Source organism: Chelonoidis abingdonii, chromosome 4, assembly GCF_003597395.2.
Source record: "Chelonoidis abingdonii isolate Lonesome George chromosome 4, CheloAbing_2.0, whole genome shotgun sequence".
In the NCBI taxonomy this organism is placed as follows: Eukaryota; Metazoa; Chordata; order Testudines; family Testudinidae; genus Chelonoidis; species Chelonoidis abingdonii.
The window spans coordinates 33311342-33326010 of record NC_133772.1 but is presented as its reverse complement, the minus strand read 5'-3'; the positions used below and the strand labels follow the sequence as shown (position 1 = coordinate 33326010).

At 45.5% G+C, this 14669-nt stretch overlaps 1 protein-coding gene across 1 annotated transcript; it reads left to right on the top strand.

Moving 5' to 3' along the window:
• The first annotated feature begins 790 nt into the window (after positions 1 to 790).
• On the top strand, positions 791 to 13288 carry SIRT3 (sirtuin 3). Its single transcript, XM_032799940.2, has 8 exons — positions 791 to 1119; positions 1917 to 2097; positions 4513 to 4713; positions 7573 to 7805; positions 7963 to 8063; positions 8311 to 8472; positions 9116 to 9325; positions 11183 to 13288. The coding sequence occupies exons 1-8, from the start codon at positions 1044 to 1046 to the stop codon at positions 11201 to 11203; spliced, it is 1185 nt and encodes a 394-aa protein (XP_032655831.1). The 5' UTR covers positions 791 to 1043; the 3' UTR covers positions 11204 to 13288.
• Positions 13289 to 14669: the final 1381 nt, after the last annotated feature.

Below are 14669 nucleotides of genomic sequence, written 5' to 3'. Positions count from 1 at the left end.
ACCAATGCAAGGGGAACTATTGGGACACTGATAAATGGATCAATTTGCTGCCTAATTTCAGGCCTAAATTAGGAACGGTGACAGTGATATCTGAATGATAGGAACAGTGCCCAATGCTACAGTATGAGGGCACTGAATTGCTGGAGATGTCACCTTTTAGATTAGATAACATCAAGGTTCAGAGCACGCATGGTCATTAAAGATCCATGGCACATTTTGAAAGATTTGGTGTTAATTACAATGTCCACAGTCCGGGACACTTTCCCATCCAGGATAGCACCTCTTGCAGGACCTATATTCAGTATTGCCAACTGCACATGTCTGAAAATCATAAACTGGGCCCCCAAAATCATGAGATTGAAAACAAACCATTTTGGTTTCTTTTTAGTTGCCTTCTGCTTTTGGAGCTTTTAGGGTACTCTCAGGTCAGATTTTAAAGCCTTTCTCCACTACCATGAGGACTAGAAATGTACTTTAGAAAAAAAAGCTGAATTTTCACCTCATCACTTGTCTCCAGCAGCTGGAACTGCTCAAATATCCGGAGACTCACAATAAAATCATAATCATTCCTTGACCTAAAGACACTGTTGTATAGTATAGCTAGAGATGAAGGCTGCTGTGCTCTACTCCATTTCAGTGGGTGTATGATCCCTCTATACACAGTTTGTATGAGTGACAGCAACTATAAAATTACAAGCTATGGTATTCTAGTGTGAACTGCTGTGGGCTCTTCTATTATGGACATTGTGGTAAATCCTTTCAGCTGTTCTGCCTGGCTCAGGATCACCTTAAGCAAACAGGCTGGTGCTTTGCTTCGTGCCGTAGATCCCCCTTCTCCAGCCTAGTCCAGGTCACTAGTGCAGCGAGTCCCAGGGGGATGCAGGAGATAGTGACGGCCCCGTGCCAAGCTCCCTGCAGCTAGACTGTCACTTAGTCGTCGGGGTGTGTAAAGGGAAAAGCAGAGAAGCATCCACAGCAGCCTCTCTCGTTCTCATCCACATCGCACAAGTCTCCACTGTCTGCTCCAGGGCAGGGGTAGGGGAATGAGCCTGGGGTTACGGTTCAGAGTCGCGGCAGCTAGAAATGTGTTTCCTGCTGCGAGTCTTCAGGGATTCACGGGTAAGCAGCATATTCGAGGGAGTTGGGGAGAGAGTGTGAAAATGATCGGAGGGAGGGGGGCAACGGGATTTGGGAAGACTTCAGTTCAGAGGGAGAGGAACGGCAGGGTAAGTTGGCTGGTAAAATTCAGAGGTGACGGGGAGAGTGGAGTGGATTGGGCAGCAGAGTTCAGAGGGGACTGGGGAGAGCAAAGTACAGTAAATGAGCTTGTAGCATGTGGAGAGGGGAGCTTGCTGGCAGTTTGTGGAAAATCAATGTCAGTGATATACTGTGTATGGCAGAGTGTATGTTACATCTGTAGCCATACCTGCCTGGTCTCAGGCTTTTCAGTGATAGAGCCAGGCGCTGAGTTTGCATGGCATGCCAAGCTACCGGCTTTGCTTGTACCAAGTGTGGTGTTAGGAAGCTCTGTGGATTTGGTGGTGCCCTCTTTTAGATGAGATATAAGAGTGATAGAGAGACAAGGTGGGGGAGGTAATATATTTTACTGGACCAACTTCTGTTGGAGAAAGAGACAAGCTGTTGAGCCACATTGAGCTTGTCTTCAGGTCTCTTTCACCAACAGAAGTTTGTATCATTTTACCCACCATCCCTCTCTAATATCCTGAAACCAACATGGCTACAGCTACACTGCATGTAAGAGGGATGTCACTCATAATGCCATAATTCCTGGTAAATGCATCGAGCTGACTGTTCTTTCCATAACTCTGGATAGATCCCTTTAAATCGGTCACCCCTGGCCCTGCCTTTCTAAGGGACTGTTGTCAGCTGGTCCAGGTTGTTATCTTTTGTTTCAGCCTGGAGGAATGTCTGGATATGCAGTCAGAGAAATCATCCCAGGAGGTCCGTTGGCTCCATGGGGGGCAGAAATCTTCCCTTAGCTTCCTTGGGATCTGGCTTCATCCCCACAAGTGGAACTTCCCTGCAGAGGGAGCCTCTGGAATGCCGTGGAGAGATGGCAATTGCCTGTGGAGCGAGGTACGGCTGTTTTCTCATTTCGTGCTGTTCCCTGTCACTGTCAAGCACAATCTTGATAATTCTCCACAAACCAGGGCTCTGTTATCTTATGGACTCATCAGACTCTCTCACTGTCTCAGAAATACCCACCCCCAGGAAGGAGGAGATGAGGCTGTTGTCATTAAATTCACCAGATACTGTAAAGAATGCTGAGAGCTTGGAGCTAAGAACAATGTTTACCATCTAAGTGCACAGACTTTGTGTCTCTGTGAGCTATGCTGGTGCAGTATCTGCTGCCCTGGGAACTCTGCAAGTGGCTCAAACAGCAGAGAGACTTTGAAGAGAAATATTGACCACTGCTAGAGATGAGACATCTAGGCTTGTGCTGCAATCCATGGAGGCCACATTCAGTGATTCTGTGACCTAATAATCACCACCACTAGGAGTCACCAAGAACCTCTGGGCTCTGCTTTCTTGTCTGGATTTTACCCTGATCAGAGTCAGTGCCCTGTGTGATGGGTTGGATCACAGAAACCCCCTTGAGACTGCCACCTGTTGTGCTGAGGCTATCTCTGAGCCTGTTTCCCCTGCCAGCTGGGGACTTCAGTACCTTGTCTTGTTGAGCCAGACACGCTAGCCTGCTGCAAACATAGACCCATGTCTGAACCATGTCCCCCAAAAGCTGCAGACATAACTGAAAACAGCTTAAGTGCTCCTGTCTCTAACACTCAGACACCCAGCTCCCAATGGGATCCAAACCCCAAATAAATCTGTTTTACTCTATATACAGATTATACAGGGTAAACTCATAAACTGTCTGCTTTCTATAACACTGATAGAGAGATAGGCACAGCCGTTTGCTCCCCCAGGTATTAGTCACTAACTCTGTGTTCAATAATAAGCAAAAGTGATTTTGTTAAGTATAAAAAGTAGAATTTAAGTGGTTCCAAGTAATAACAGACAGAACAAAATAAGTTATCAAGCAAAATAAAGCAAAACACGCAAGGTTAAGACTAATACATTTAAAAACCTGGTTACAGCTGAAATCTCACTCTCAGAGATGTTCCAATAAGCTTTTTTCACAGACTTGACTCCTTCCTAGTCTGGGCCCAATCATCTCCCTTGGTACAGTCCTTGTTCCAGCTCAGGTGGTAGCTAGGGGACTCTTTATGACTGCAGCCCCCTTTGGTCTGTTTCATCCCCTTTTATAGTTTTGGCACAAGATGGGAATCTTTTGTCTTTCTGGATCCCCACTCCTCCTTCTAATTGGAAAAGCACCAGGTTTAAGATGAATTCCAGTACCAGGTGACATGGTCACATGTTCTGTGAGACCCCAAGCCTTCAGTCTTCCTGGCCTGACTCACAGGTAGACTTGCAAGTAAACAGAGCCATCCACAGTCAATTGTCTTGGTTAACGGGAGCCATCAAGATTCCAAACCACCATTAATGGCCCACACTTTGCATAATTACAATAGGACCTCAGAGTTATATTTCACATTTTAGTTTAAGATACAAGAATGATACATTCATACAAATAGGGTGAGCACACTCAGTAGATTATAAGCTTTGTAATGATACAAGAGACCTTTTACATGAAGCATATTCCAGTTACATTATATTTACACTTATTAGCATATTTTCATAAAATCATATGGAGTGCAATGTCACACCCTGGGTGAGCAAACATTGCTTAGGTTGTTTGGGGCAATATTCTTCTCATGTGATGGATTGTAGATTCTCATTTCCTCTTCCACACTTAAGGCTGAGCAGTGATTCAATTAGGTATCTGCCATCTGCACATGGACTCTACTAAGGGAGGGATTCTGGATGGGATTTAGGGAGGGCTGAAGTTTCTTCAGTCTTTAAACTGGGCAGCCCTTTCGGAGTAGCACAGAAACACAATCCCAAGTGCTTTCTGGTTGCCAACCAGGATGCAAAAGGGGCTCCCATGTGCATTAGCATTGGGGAATCACATACTAATCTGGAGATTCAAAGCTTCCTTAACCCCAGTGCGTTGTCCATAATCCACCCAAATACACATATGGTGGAGCTGTGATGCTTAATGTCTTATTTAGATTGAAAACATCTTTGGGGTAGAGACTGACAGTTTGTTCTGCATTTGTACAGCACCTAGCACAATGGGGTCATGGTCCAGGCCTAGGTGCTAGCACAATAAAACAATAGATAATAGATGTATTTTAAGTGCTTTGATATCCTCGTGTGAAAGGGGCTGTAAGTGCAAAGGAATATATTGTGCTCCTGGGGGCTTCATACTAACTGCTACTATGTTTTCTCCCCTCAGTTACTAAACAATAGCACATGAACCTAAAATTGAAAAATCAGCTCCTGGCTTCCTAGGAAACACTTGGGATATTTTTCTCCATCTGAGCAGCTTGAGTCCATTTGTTACCTGCTGCGTTTCCTTTCTGCTCCTAGAAGGATCCAGGGGGCCAGACCGGTCTCCTTATCCACTGCTGCCATGGGCATCTTTGGGATCGGGAGAGGAGGAGATGGCAGTGGGAACCGGAAGCTCACCCTGCAGGATGTGGCAGAATTAATTCAGAAGAAGGAGTGTCACCGGATGGTGGTGATGGCTGGAGCTGGGATCAGTACACCCAGTGGCATCCCAGATTTTAGGTAACACCTCACTCCTCTCACAGATGCTTATTGGAGCCAAGCCAGAGCTTGAATTGATGATATTCGAAACCTAGGTAGTACTAGGGGGCTGCCACTTACCATTCCTCTCCCTCTCACTAGTACTGGGGGTACAGATCCCAGCTCCAGCCATCACCACAACCCTCTCATTAGTGCTAGTTTGTGGCATGCCATGTCTGCTGCTTCTCCTTTCCTGGCCTGCTTGGACAATGCCACAGTTAAGATGAGTGCTCCCTTCAGCAGCTCAGACTCCGTATGACACCTTGATCCAGATCTTCAGGCCCAGCTGATTTGTGCTTATTGCTTGATTTCGCCTCTGCATTTCCCCAGTTCTGGGGCTGTCCAGGAGTCAGTCTGGCCATGGCGTAAGATAGAGTTGAAACAGGGGCCACTCCCTCAGCCCAGGATCACTGGAGCACATTGTACTTGCTGTGGCCCTTCCCATCCTCAGCAGATCCTGAACATGCCTCATACATCAGGGGGTCTGGAGTTGGGTGGTGTAGAGCCAGCGATGCCAGTTTGACGTCACCTGAGGGCAGGGGTGAAAGTGACTTACAGGACTTACTGATACTGCTAGAGTCCTGAGGGGGGCGTGGCCACTCAAGATTTAAAACCCTAGGGAACCAGCTGTGCCTGGGAGACCCAGAGCCTTTAAATCAACCAGGGATTCCCAGCTGCAGACGTGGCTGGAAGCCCCCCAAGCCTCGGGCAAATTAAAGGGCCCAGTGCTCCGGCCGCCAGGGAGAACCCTGAGTTTTGTGGGGCTGGGGCAGGGATTTAAAGGGCCCAGAGCTTCTGCCACTGAGGGAAGCCCCGAACCCTTTAAATCCTGGCCCCAGCCCAACCGCCAGAGCCATGGCTGGGATTTAAAGGGCTCTGGGCTGCCCTCAGTGGTGGAGAGCTCTGAGCCCTTTAAATCCCAGCCGCGGCCAGGATTTAAAGGGCTCTGGGTAGCCCGCAGCTACAGGGAGCTTTGAGCCCTTTAAATCCCCAGCCCAGCTGCCAGAGCCGCTGCCAGGATTTAAAGGGCTCTGGGCTGCCCGCAGCTGTGGGCGGCCCAGAGCCCTTTCAATCCCCGCTGTGGAAGTTGTTGCGGTCCAGCATGGCATAGTGACTTTTGCCGGTACGCTGGACTGGACCGGCTTACTTTCACTTCTGGAGCAGCAGAAATACTGTCTCCCCTGTCCCCCCACCCCTCAAAAGGTCACTGGCACCCTCCCCATGGGATAGTAATACATACTGTATGTATGTTTATGTGAATGAAAGTGTCACAAACAATGCAGCTGCAGCCTGCCACTGACCAGCAGCAACCCCAGCAACCGGCCCCTGTGGGCTGCTGCCTGCAGAGAGCCAGCAGATGCCACTGGGCTGGGTCTGCCAAGGAGTAAATAACCGAGGCAAAAACCACAGACAGACAGCCAGGGAGGGAGCTGGGGTGAATGAAGGACAACTGGAATAGCCTTCATGAAATATACAAGATATTTAGAGAAAATTTTGTCAATTTCAGCCTCTGCACTCTGCAGACAGGACAAAACAGAGATCTGAGATTGCACCCGATGTCCTAAGGACATTTCAGGTGTTTAAATCAATATATAAAGAGGGTGGATTGGAATGAAAACTACTATTTCTTTCAAAGGAGGCACAATAATTTCCCTGAATATTCAGTTTTCCCCTCCAATCCCTTTGTTGTTTTGTCTATGGGGGCTGTTTGCTTTCCCTGTGAATCTTTAGTTGCTTTAGCAAAATTGCATTGCCCAAAATAAACCCTAATCATCATGACACATCTTTCCACCATGTTCTCCATGTTTTTTGTGTTGTTTTTTTTAAACAGTAACATTTCAAAGAGGATCTGCAAGCAGTTTGGACATCACAACCATGATCCTCTACTGGGGAGGAAATGGGATAGGTTTGAACTTGGAAATGGTTCCTGATTTTGATTGTGTTTAGGAGATCCCCTCATCCCGGGGGCAGAAAAGAACTTCCCCTGCCCTGGGCACACACACCCAACACCAACTGGGAGTGAAATTAACAAGGATGCCAGAAACGGCTCCTAACTCTTGGCACTGAACTGCACAGGGAACAGCTGAGTTTAAACAGTTCTTTTGTAGGCAGCAGCAGCAGGCATCTCAGCCAGTTTCCCTACTATAAGCTAGAGCCTAGAGGAGAACCCCTGCTGGGCTGGGGTAGGGGGAGGAATGCAGAGCCTTGTCTGCAGCCTAGCTGGAGGAGGGGGAGGGAGGAGACGAGAAACCAATGTGACAGTGAGTTTTCCCCTTCCACCTGCTTTTATTAGCTCTGGATTTAAGCTGTGCCGCCAAATGCTTGTATTTGTTGTGCATATTAGTATTGGAGAGATCCCCTTATCCCGGGGCAGAAAAGGACTGCCCCTGCCATGGTCAAACACACCCTCCCCTCGACCCCCTCCCCCCAGCTACTGTGAGTGAAGTTCAACAAGGATGCCAGAAATCTAGCTCTGGGGGCTGAATCATCAGAGAACAGCTGTGTTTAAACTATTCTTATGCATGTAACAGGCTTCTCTCTCCCTCCCTCAGTCAGTCCCCTTTTCTTACCGGTCCTCCATACCAGCCCCTACCAGCTTACTTTCACCTGTGCCTGAGGGGTTCCTCTTACATGCAAAGGAAATCCTCGGCTGCCCACTTAAGGCTCCTTTGCCCTGCATCAGCTGCAGAAAGCAACCAGATAGGGCTCAAGAATCTGGTCATTCTCTCTCTGAGAGGTGTCATATGTCACACTGTATGGGTAGGTGTCTTTAGAACATCTGTGCTGGGTTTGTTTTCCTGTGGCATTCTGACTGATAGGCTCCCTTTGTCCCCTCTGCAGGTCTCCTGGGAGTGGCCTGTACAGTAACCTTCAGCAGTACAACATTCCCTATCCAGAAGCCATCTTTGAAATTGCCTACTTCTTCCACAATCCTAAGCCCTTTTTCACTTTGGCCAAGGAGTTGTACCCTGGCAATTACAGGCCCAACTATTCCCATTACTTCTTGCGACTCCTGCATGACAAGGGGCTCCTTCTGCGTCTGTACACTCAGAACATCGACGGGCTAGAAAGAGGTGAGTGTCCCCTTCCTGCCTCTCCTTGACGGAATGCAAGGAAAAACAAGGTGGGGTGGAATATGAGAGTAGGGCTGTTGAAACATCAGATGAATTTGGGGCCAGTAGGTTCAATTTCCTTGTACTGAGTTGATCTTCTCTCCATCTTGTGTTCAAGTTGCTGGAATCCCTCCTGATAAGTTGGTAGAAGCTCATGGCACCTTCACCACTGCCACATGTACCACCTGTCGGAGATCCTACCCGGGTGAGGACTTTAGGGTGAGTGGCAATTGCGAGGGCACCAACACAGAGACAACAAAAGCAAATTCAACGGGGGCCTGCAAGTCAATTACCTGGTCCTCATGGCCAAGAGACAAGGTTTCTGTTCCAGGGCAAATTTTGTTTTGTTGCGATGTGATATGATGGCAAACCCATGTGTGGTTGTGGGATGGATGGAATTTGTGATGGTGGAGTTGCCATGCTGCCTGGTAAAGCATGTGACTGCTGCTGGGTTTTCTTGTTTCAGGGAGATGTGATGGCAGACAAAATCCCCCATTGCCCAGTCTGCACTGGACTCATCAAACCTGACATTGTGTTTTTTGGAGAGGAGCTCCCACACCGGTTCTTCCTGCACGTGACAGATTTCCCCATGGCAGATGTGCTCTTTATCATTGGAACCTCCCTCGAGGTCCGTGACATAGATCATGAGAGGGCTACAGGGATTCAGCACTTTGGGACTTGGGGAAATAATGCAAAATTGAACAGGGCATTGGGGGAAATGGAGAGGGGGAGATTCAGGGATCAGGAAAATGAAGAGAGGAATTTGAGGACATAGGGTGAGGAGCGGAGTACTCAGACTTGGGCAGGGGGCAGGTATATGGAAACAGAAGAGAGCTAGGCAAGGTCCATGGAGCTCAGGGTAAGAATGGGGGGATGGACCTCTGGGGATGGAAGAGATGAGTTTTGTGAATACTTGAGGAGGTAACAGTAATAACTGGGGTGGACTCTGCTGGAGAGATGCCCCCTGCCAATTCAGTGATGTACCAGCAGGGGTATAGTAGATAGTAGCTTTTGACTGGGATATTCCTCTCAGCCAGTTTGCCCAGCTTATGAGATGCAATGTAAACTTTGTTATTAAAAGAGGGTCTGTGTAATATGGAAGAGTCAGGCTGCAAGGTTTGGGGCCTTCCGAGACCCTGCATTTTGAGTCCCTGAGGTTCAGTTTGTGGAGTGCAGTGAATTCATTTTGTGGGGGTTTGGACTACTCTGCTGACCGCCACTCCTGGGATGAAGCTCTCTGTTTCTTTGCTCCTTGTGGGGTATTTTTTTAGGTGCAGCCCTTTGCCAGTCTGGCAGATGCAGTCCGCAGCTCTATTCCTCGTGTGCTGATCAATCGAGACCTGGTGGGACCATTTGCGTACCAGCCACAGTACAATGATGTGGCCCTGCTGGGAGATGTGATCAGTGGGGTGGAGAAGTTTGTGGAGCTGATGGGCTGGAAGAAGGAGATGCAGGAGCTAATCCAGAGGGAAACCGAAAAGGTATGAAAGGCTCACGGAGGTCTCCCTCCACCTCGTCATTCTTTGTGTCAAAAAATATTCCAGTGCCAACAGGTAATAGGAATTGTGGGAACCAGAATGTCATATGGAAGCCATCTTCATGTCTACAATCTGAGGGAGGGAGGGAAGAAGGGAGAGTACATTCCAAAGGATAAAAGAACCACTAGGGCATTTAGCAACGAACGCAGAGGATTTATATCAGGAGATAAGGAAGTAGCCGGAGTTGTTAAATACATTTTCAGCCAACATCAGACTTGTCTCAACCAAGCAAAGAGAAGACCAAGACTGTGGAGTATAGTTCCCTAATGATGGAATAGTTTAACAGTATTTAACTGAATATCTGGGTCATCCTGATCTAGAATGATGTGTATATTTAAAAAGTACAAGCTGTTTTAAGGGAAGTCTGTTCTGTTTATTTACTGATGCATGTCCAGATAGACTTTTCAACCCCTAAAGAAGTGAAGAGGGTGATGGAGATTTGCCTAAGACAGGGATCAGTTTACCAGAGACAACAGCTATGAAGCATACAAAAAACAGAAAGGGTTTGGGTTAGATGCATTTAAAAGGCAAATCATCACAAGTCTGATCCAAAGCCTAGTGAAATCAATGCAAAGATTCCCATTGACCTCAACAGACTTTTGATCAGACCCCAAGTCCAGGATAACACAAACTCTGGGGTGCAGACTGCAAAAGTTCCATAGAGATTCTGAAGGACTGAAATGTTACCAGTATTATTCCCCATGCCAAGAGAAATACTGACATGTGCCAAACTTATCTGTGCACATTATAAACACAAAAAAGTGGTAGCTTTTGTCCTCCTCTCAGTTTTCAGAGCAGAGGCTGTCGTGAAGTCTCAGTATTAAACTTCATTCATTTTACAGAATATTCACAGTGGGTCAGATCCTCAGCTGGTGTGAACTGACATCACTCTCTTGATTTCAATGGAGAGGCAGTAGAGCTAAGCTGTTTTGTGCCAGCAGATGATCTGGCTCTATAATTGTATTGATGCCTTCTGAAGTGTTACCATAAATAAAATTAACCTATAATTGCCAAAATAAATAACATTCTCTTTGCTTTTTCATGGGATTGCTCTCTTATTTGCTGATTTACAGAATCAGTTCATTCACAATGGCTCTCCCAGTCATTTGTATGAAATAATGAGGTTGTGCAGTCATCCCTATTACTTACAGGAGTAAAAGCATTTTCTAGTCTAGTAGTAATGAAATGCTAAGTGCCTAATCCCGCAAACCCTCAGTCGTCTGAGAAGTCCCATTGACACAGGTGGTCCTTTGAGATCTTCAGAAGAGAGATTATACAAGAGCAAGCTATTACTTATTTTATTTTACACTAACATTAATTAGGGACCATTAGTGGTAGTATTTTATTTTAGTCTAGTGAAGCATTTAACTCCATGGATGAAACTCTGCTGGTATAAATGGGTGCAGCTCCATTGGTGTTATTACAGTTTTGCCCATTTGCACCAGAAGAGAATTTGGCCCTGTATTTTTAAACAAAGTGCTGTGAGAGGGCATGATGTAGTATGGGGATCCCAGACCCCATTTTAACACTGCTGTTTCATTTTTCACTGTCAGATTATGGATCATCTACTGAAAGGCTGATTAGTCATTTGTCAGGGGTTTTTTCACGGTAAGCCATTTGAGGGTAACACGAGAGTGCACAGCTCTTCATGTCATGGTTGTGCTGCTGTAACTCAATGAAGCAAATCCAGTTAATTGTGGCATGCACGCTTTCTCTCATCACCCTGGGCTTTTGGCCTGAGTGTCACCAGCTGAGCTGATGAATCACATTGACGAGCCATGAACATTTTTCTATTTTTAGCTGGATGCGAAAGACAACTAAGACAGCTGCCCTCCTGCTGCTGGGAAATGATGTTCACCTTGAAAAGTGGTAGGTGTCATCCTCAGCGAGCTGTGAAGAGGTTACAGAAGAGAGCTGGGGAAAATGCTCTCCAGCTTTGCAGTGGCTACTGAGGACCCCTTTGGCTGTATCTGAGTACCCTGCCGCAGTACAGAAAAGACCATCATACAAGACTTGTAGGAAGTGAAGACCAAAGGGCAGATGTGGACTGGCTATTGCAGGAGACTTTCCCAATCTGACACCTCAGACTGGCACATGTGCCCACTGAACACCGTGACCTCAATATTCTCCTGTCTTCCGGTCTCCTAGATCACACATTTGGAGAGACTTTGCCTCTCCTTTTGTGTCACGTAGATCCTTTAACAGCTGTATTAACTATCATCCAACTTTGCGATGTTCACTATTAGACTGGGCCAGAGTCTCATTTCCCTCCCACCAGGCATTCTGGACTCCCACCAGAAATTCAGGATCAAATTTTCATAAGTGCCTTGTGAGAGTCTGGGTGCCCCAAGTTTTGGGTGCCCAACCTGAAATACCCTGGAGTGGCCCGTCAGAGGGTGAGAGCTCAGAATGTCCTGAAAATCAGGCCTATTTATTGTACTTCTAGATGGGCACCCAAAGTCACTAGTCCACTTTGGAAAATGTTAGTTGATCTGTCTCATTCTAATGCTGCTGGGATAAGTACCCAGCTCCATCACACAGGTTCATAGAAATTGTCCGGCTCCTTGAACCAGCTCTTTGAAAGAGCAGGTTTCAAATGCAAGCAGGGTTTTTTCAATTATTTATTTGTTGCAAATTTGTAGTGTTTATTATATGGGTGAAATTGCTGCTAATCAGGAGGTGAAAGGTATCAATGTGTCTAGAGATGATGCCTGGAAACCCCACTCCTGCTGAGCAAACAACCCTATGGGCCAATTTAAGCTGCTGTTTGAATGGAATATGGTTTGATAGCTGCACAGCAATAATAATTATTAATACTAGTAAGTGTTGATGCCTTTGCGGATGTCTACACATGGTATTTCAATGTCTCTTTCACACATTTCCTGGGGTCAGTGCTTTGATTGCACTTCCCCCAATTTGGTTCATGCCTTTTGTTATCCTTCATTTCTCTTAATTATTCACTTAGCAACTATTTACCCTTTAAATGCTGGTTCAGTTCCTTGCACAGATTTACAGATCATTGAATTCTTCAATCATATGGAGCAGTAAAGGGTTTATTGTCTATTCACTGAGGCTCCTAGGGAGGGAATGTTTGCCAGGACACCAGGGTTATTTCCTCTTTTCAGAAGGTGCCAGGGGATATTTAATTTGCACATCACAGATGGGCAAAAGGGCTCCATGTTTAATGTCTCATCAGAGAGCACTACTAGCAGTGAGAGGCCCCTTCCCCTCTCACACTAGAGAGCTATCATTGCAGCTGAGCCCAAGTCCCAGCGCAGGATTTGAAATCACACCTTTCTGGCCTGGAGGCGAATGCAGCAATAATTAGCTTGTCTATTACAATGATTTGTCTGGATGTGACCTTTGCCCAATACTACGTCTAAAGAAGCACAGCAGAGGAGATGCAAAACACCTTGCTCAATGTGGTTATGGTTAATATTTTGAAATGCACAAAAGTCAAGGAATTTGAATGTTAAGGCTTCCATAGCTACTGTAACTCTACATCTTTGTACACTTCTCTCCCTTTTATATTGTGTTAACTTTTACACCTTAATATGTATGTGCAATGTGGCTAATTTACGGTTGTGGTATGAAACTTAACTTTGGATTATCTGTCTTCTATACATTTACAAACTTCAGGCCAAATCCTCAGCTGGCGTAACTCAACAGCACTCCGTTGACTTCAGTGGATGTATACTGATTTACACTAGCTGAGGATCTGGCCTCGTCGTTCCTACCATTACAGTAACAGTTTTTTGCCCTTGCACTTCTTTTAAATGAGGTCTGTGATTGAGCTAACATTCAGATGAACAGACTTGTTTATCTGAATGTGTGATTCAAATATATTTGAATGTTCTTACATGGCTGTAGGTTCAGCCATTGAAATAAATGTCATTTGAATTCATAGCCTAAATAACAGCAGAAGTGTTTCTTTCACTTTGCAGCACACCAGACACGTAGCCTATCTAGAGTTCTGCCCATTTGTACAGTTAACATTTTACTACAAAACAGCATATGTTGCTTCTCAACCATATTTCGTTATACACGTCAAAGGTGCTTGTCCTGACTTGAGCCTCAATTCTGCAAAACCTTATGCGCAAGATTTACACATCTAGGCAGCCCTATTAAAGTCAGCAGGACTACTCATATGTTTAATGTTGAGCACATGGGTAGAGCTTTTGTAGTATCAGTACTTAAGTCCATTGCAAGCTTGAGTTTTAAACATGGCATATTTCTGAGGGATTTGAACACAAGGAAATGGGTGAGGGCTGAGTAAAATACACTATGTTTTTCTTTAATTTCTTGAAGGGGTGATGTTTCTGCCAGATCTAGCACTTTGAAAAAGATCAGAGGTTTGCACTGAAAGTTCACTACTATTTTTTGCCAACTTCTATGTTAGAAAAATAAATAAAAATAAAATGGCTTGACTCAGAATTTCCACATTTGATTTCTCCTGTTCTCTCAGGGAGCTGCTGTCTGTTAGTGAAGTTTAGTGGGTTAATTTTTGAGTTATTCAATTTTTTTTCTCCTTTTAAACTCCTTGGAGTTTAAAAACTTCCACAAAGTTCTTCACTAGGTGCAGATCTAAACTTGCATTTTTAAAGAAGTAAATCTCTAGCCTTTTTCTCTTGCAGAGACAGCCTTTAAAATGTAAACCAACTGCAAAGTATATTTAGAATTGTTTTTCTCCCCTTAAACAGTTCACAGGAGGAGATGTTTTTAGGAAAAATCCCCAATTCTCCAGTCCCCCAACTGCCCTCCATAGCTGCACTTCTGCCCGCCAGGGCTCCAACACCACCTTGATTTCCTGGACCACAACCTGTTCAGCGATAAGCCACAAGGCCCAACCCTTCCTGACCATCATCTCAGGAGAGAAACACTGCTATGCTTAACCTACTCTCTCATTCAGTATGAGTCAGAAACCCCACTATCTACATACAAGCAGCTAACCATTTTGCCAAGATCCACTCCACAAACACTAGCTGAAAACCTCATTCTGCAATTTGGTATATGCCCTTAGATATTCTACACAGAGCAGAAAAGGGAACTAACATGCATGGACTGTATTACTTATTTTTAATAATTACAACCATTTAAAAAGTAATTGGAATATTTTATCATGCTCCTATAGCTACAGTGCATGTCACGAGGGACGGGGTGGGGCAGAATTAAAGATGTTAGTGGAATTTAGAATTTCCTGAATCTCAGGTGCTTAGATGTTTCAAATTAAACATCCAGTGATATGTTTGGTTTTTTTGAAACTAGAGCTAGTTTCACCCTTTAACTG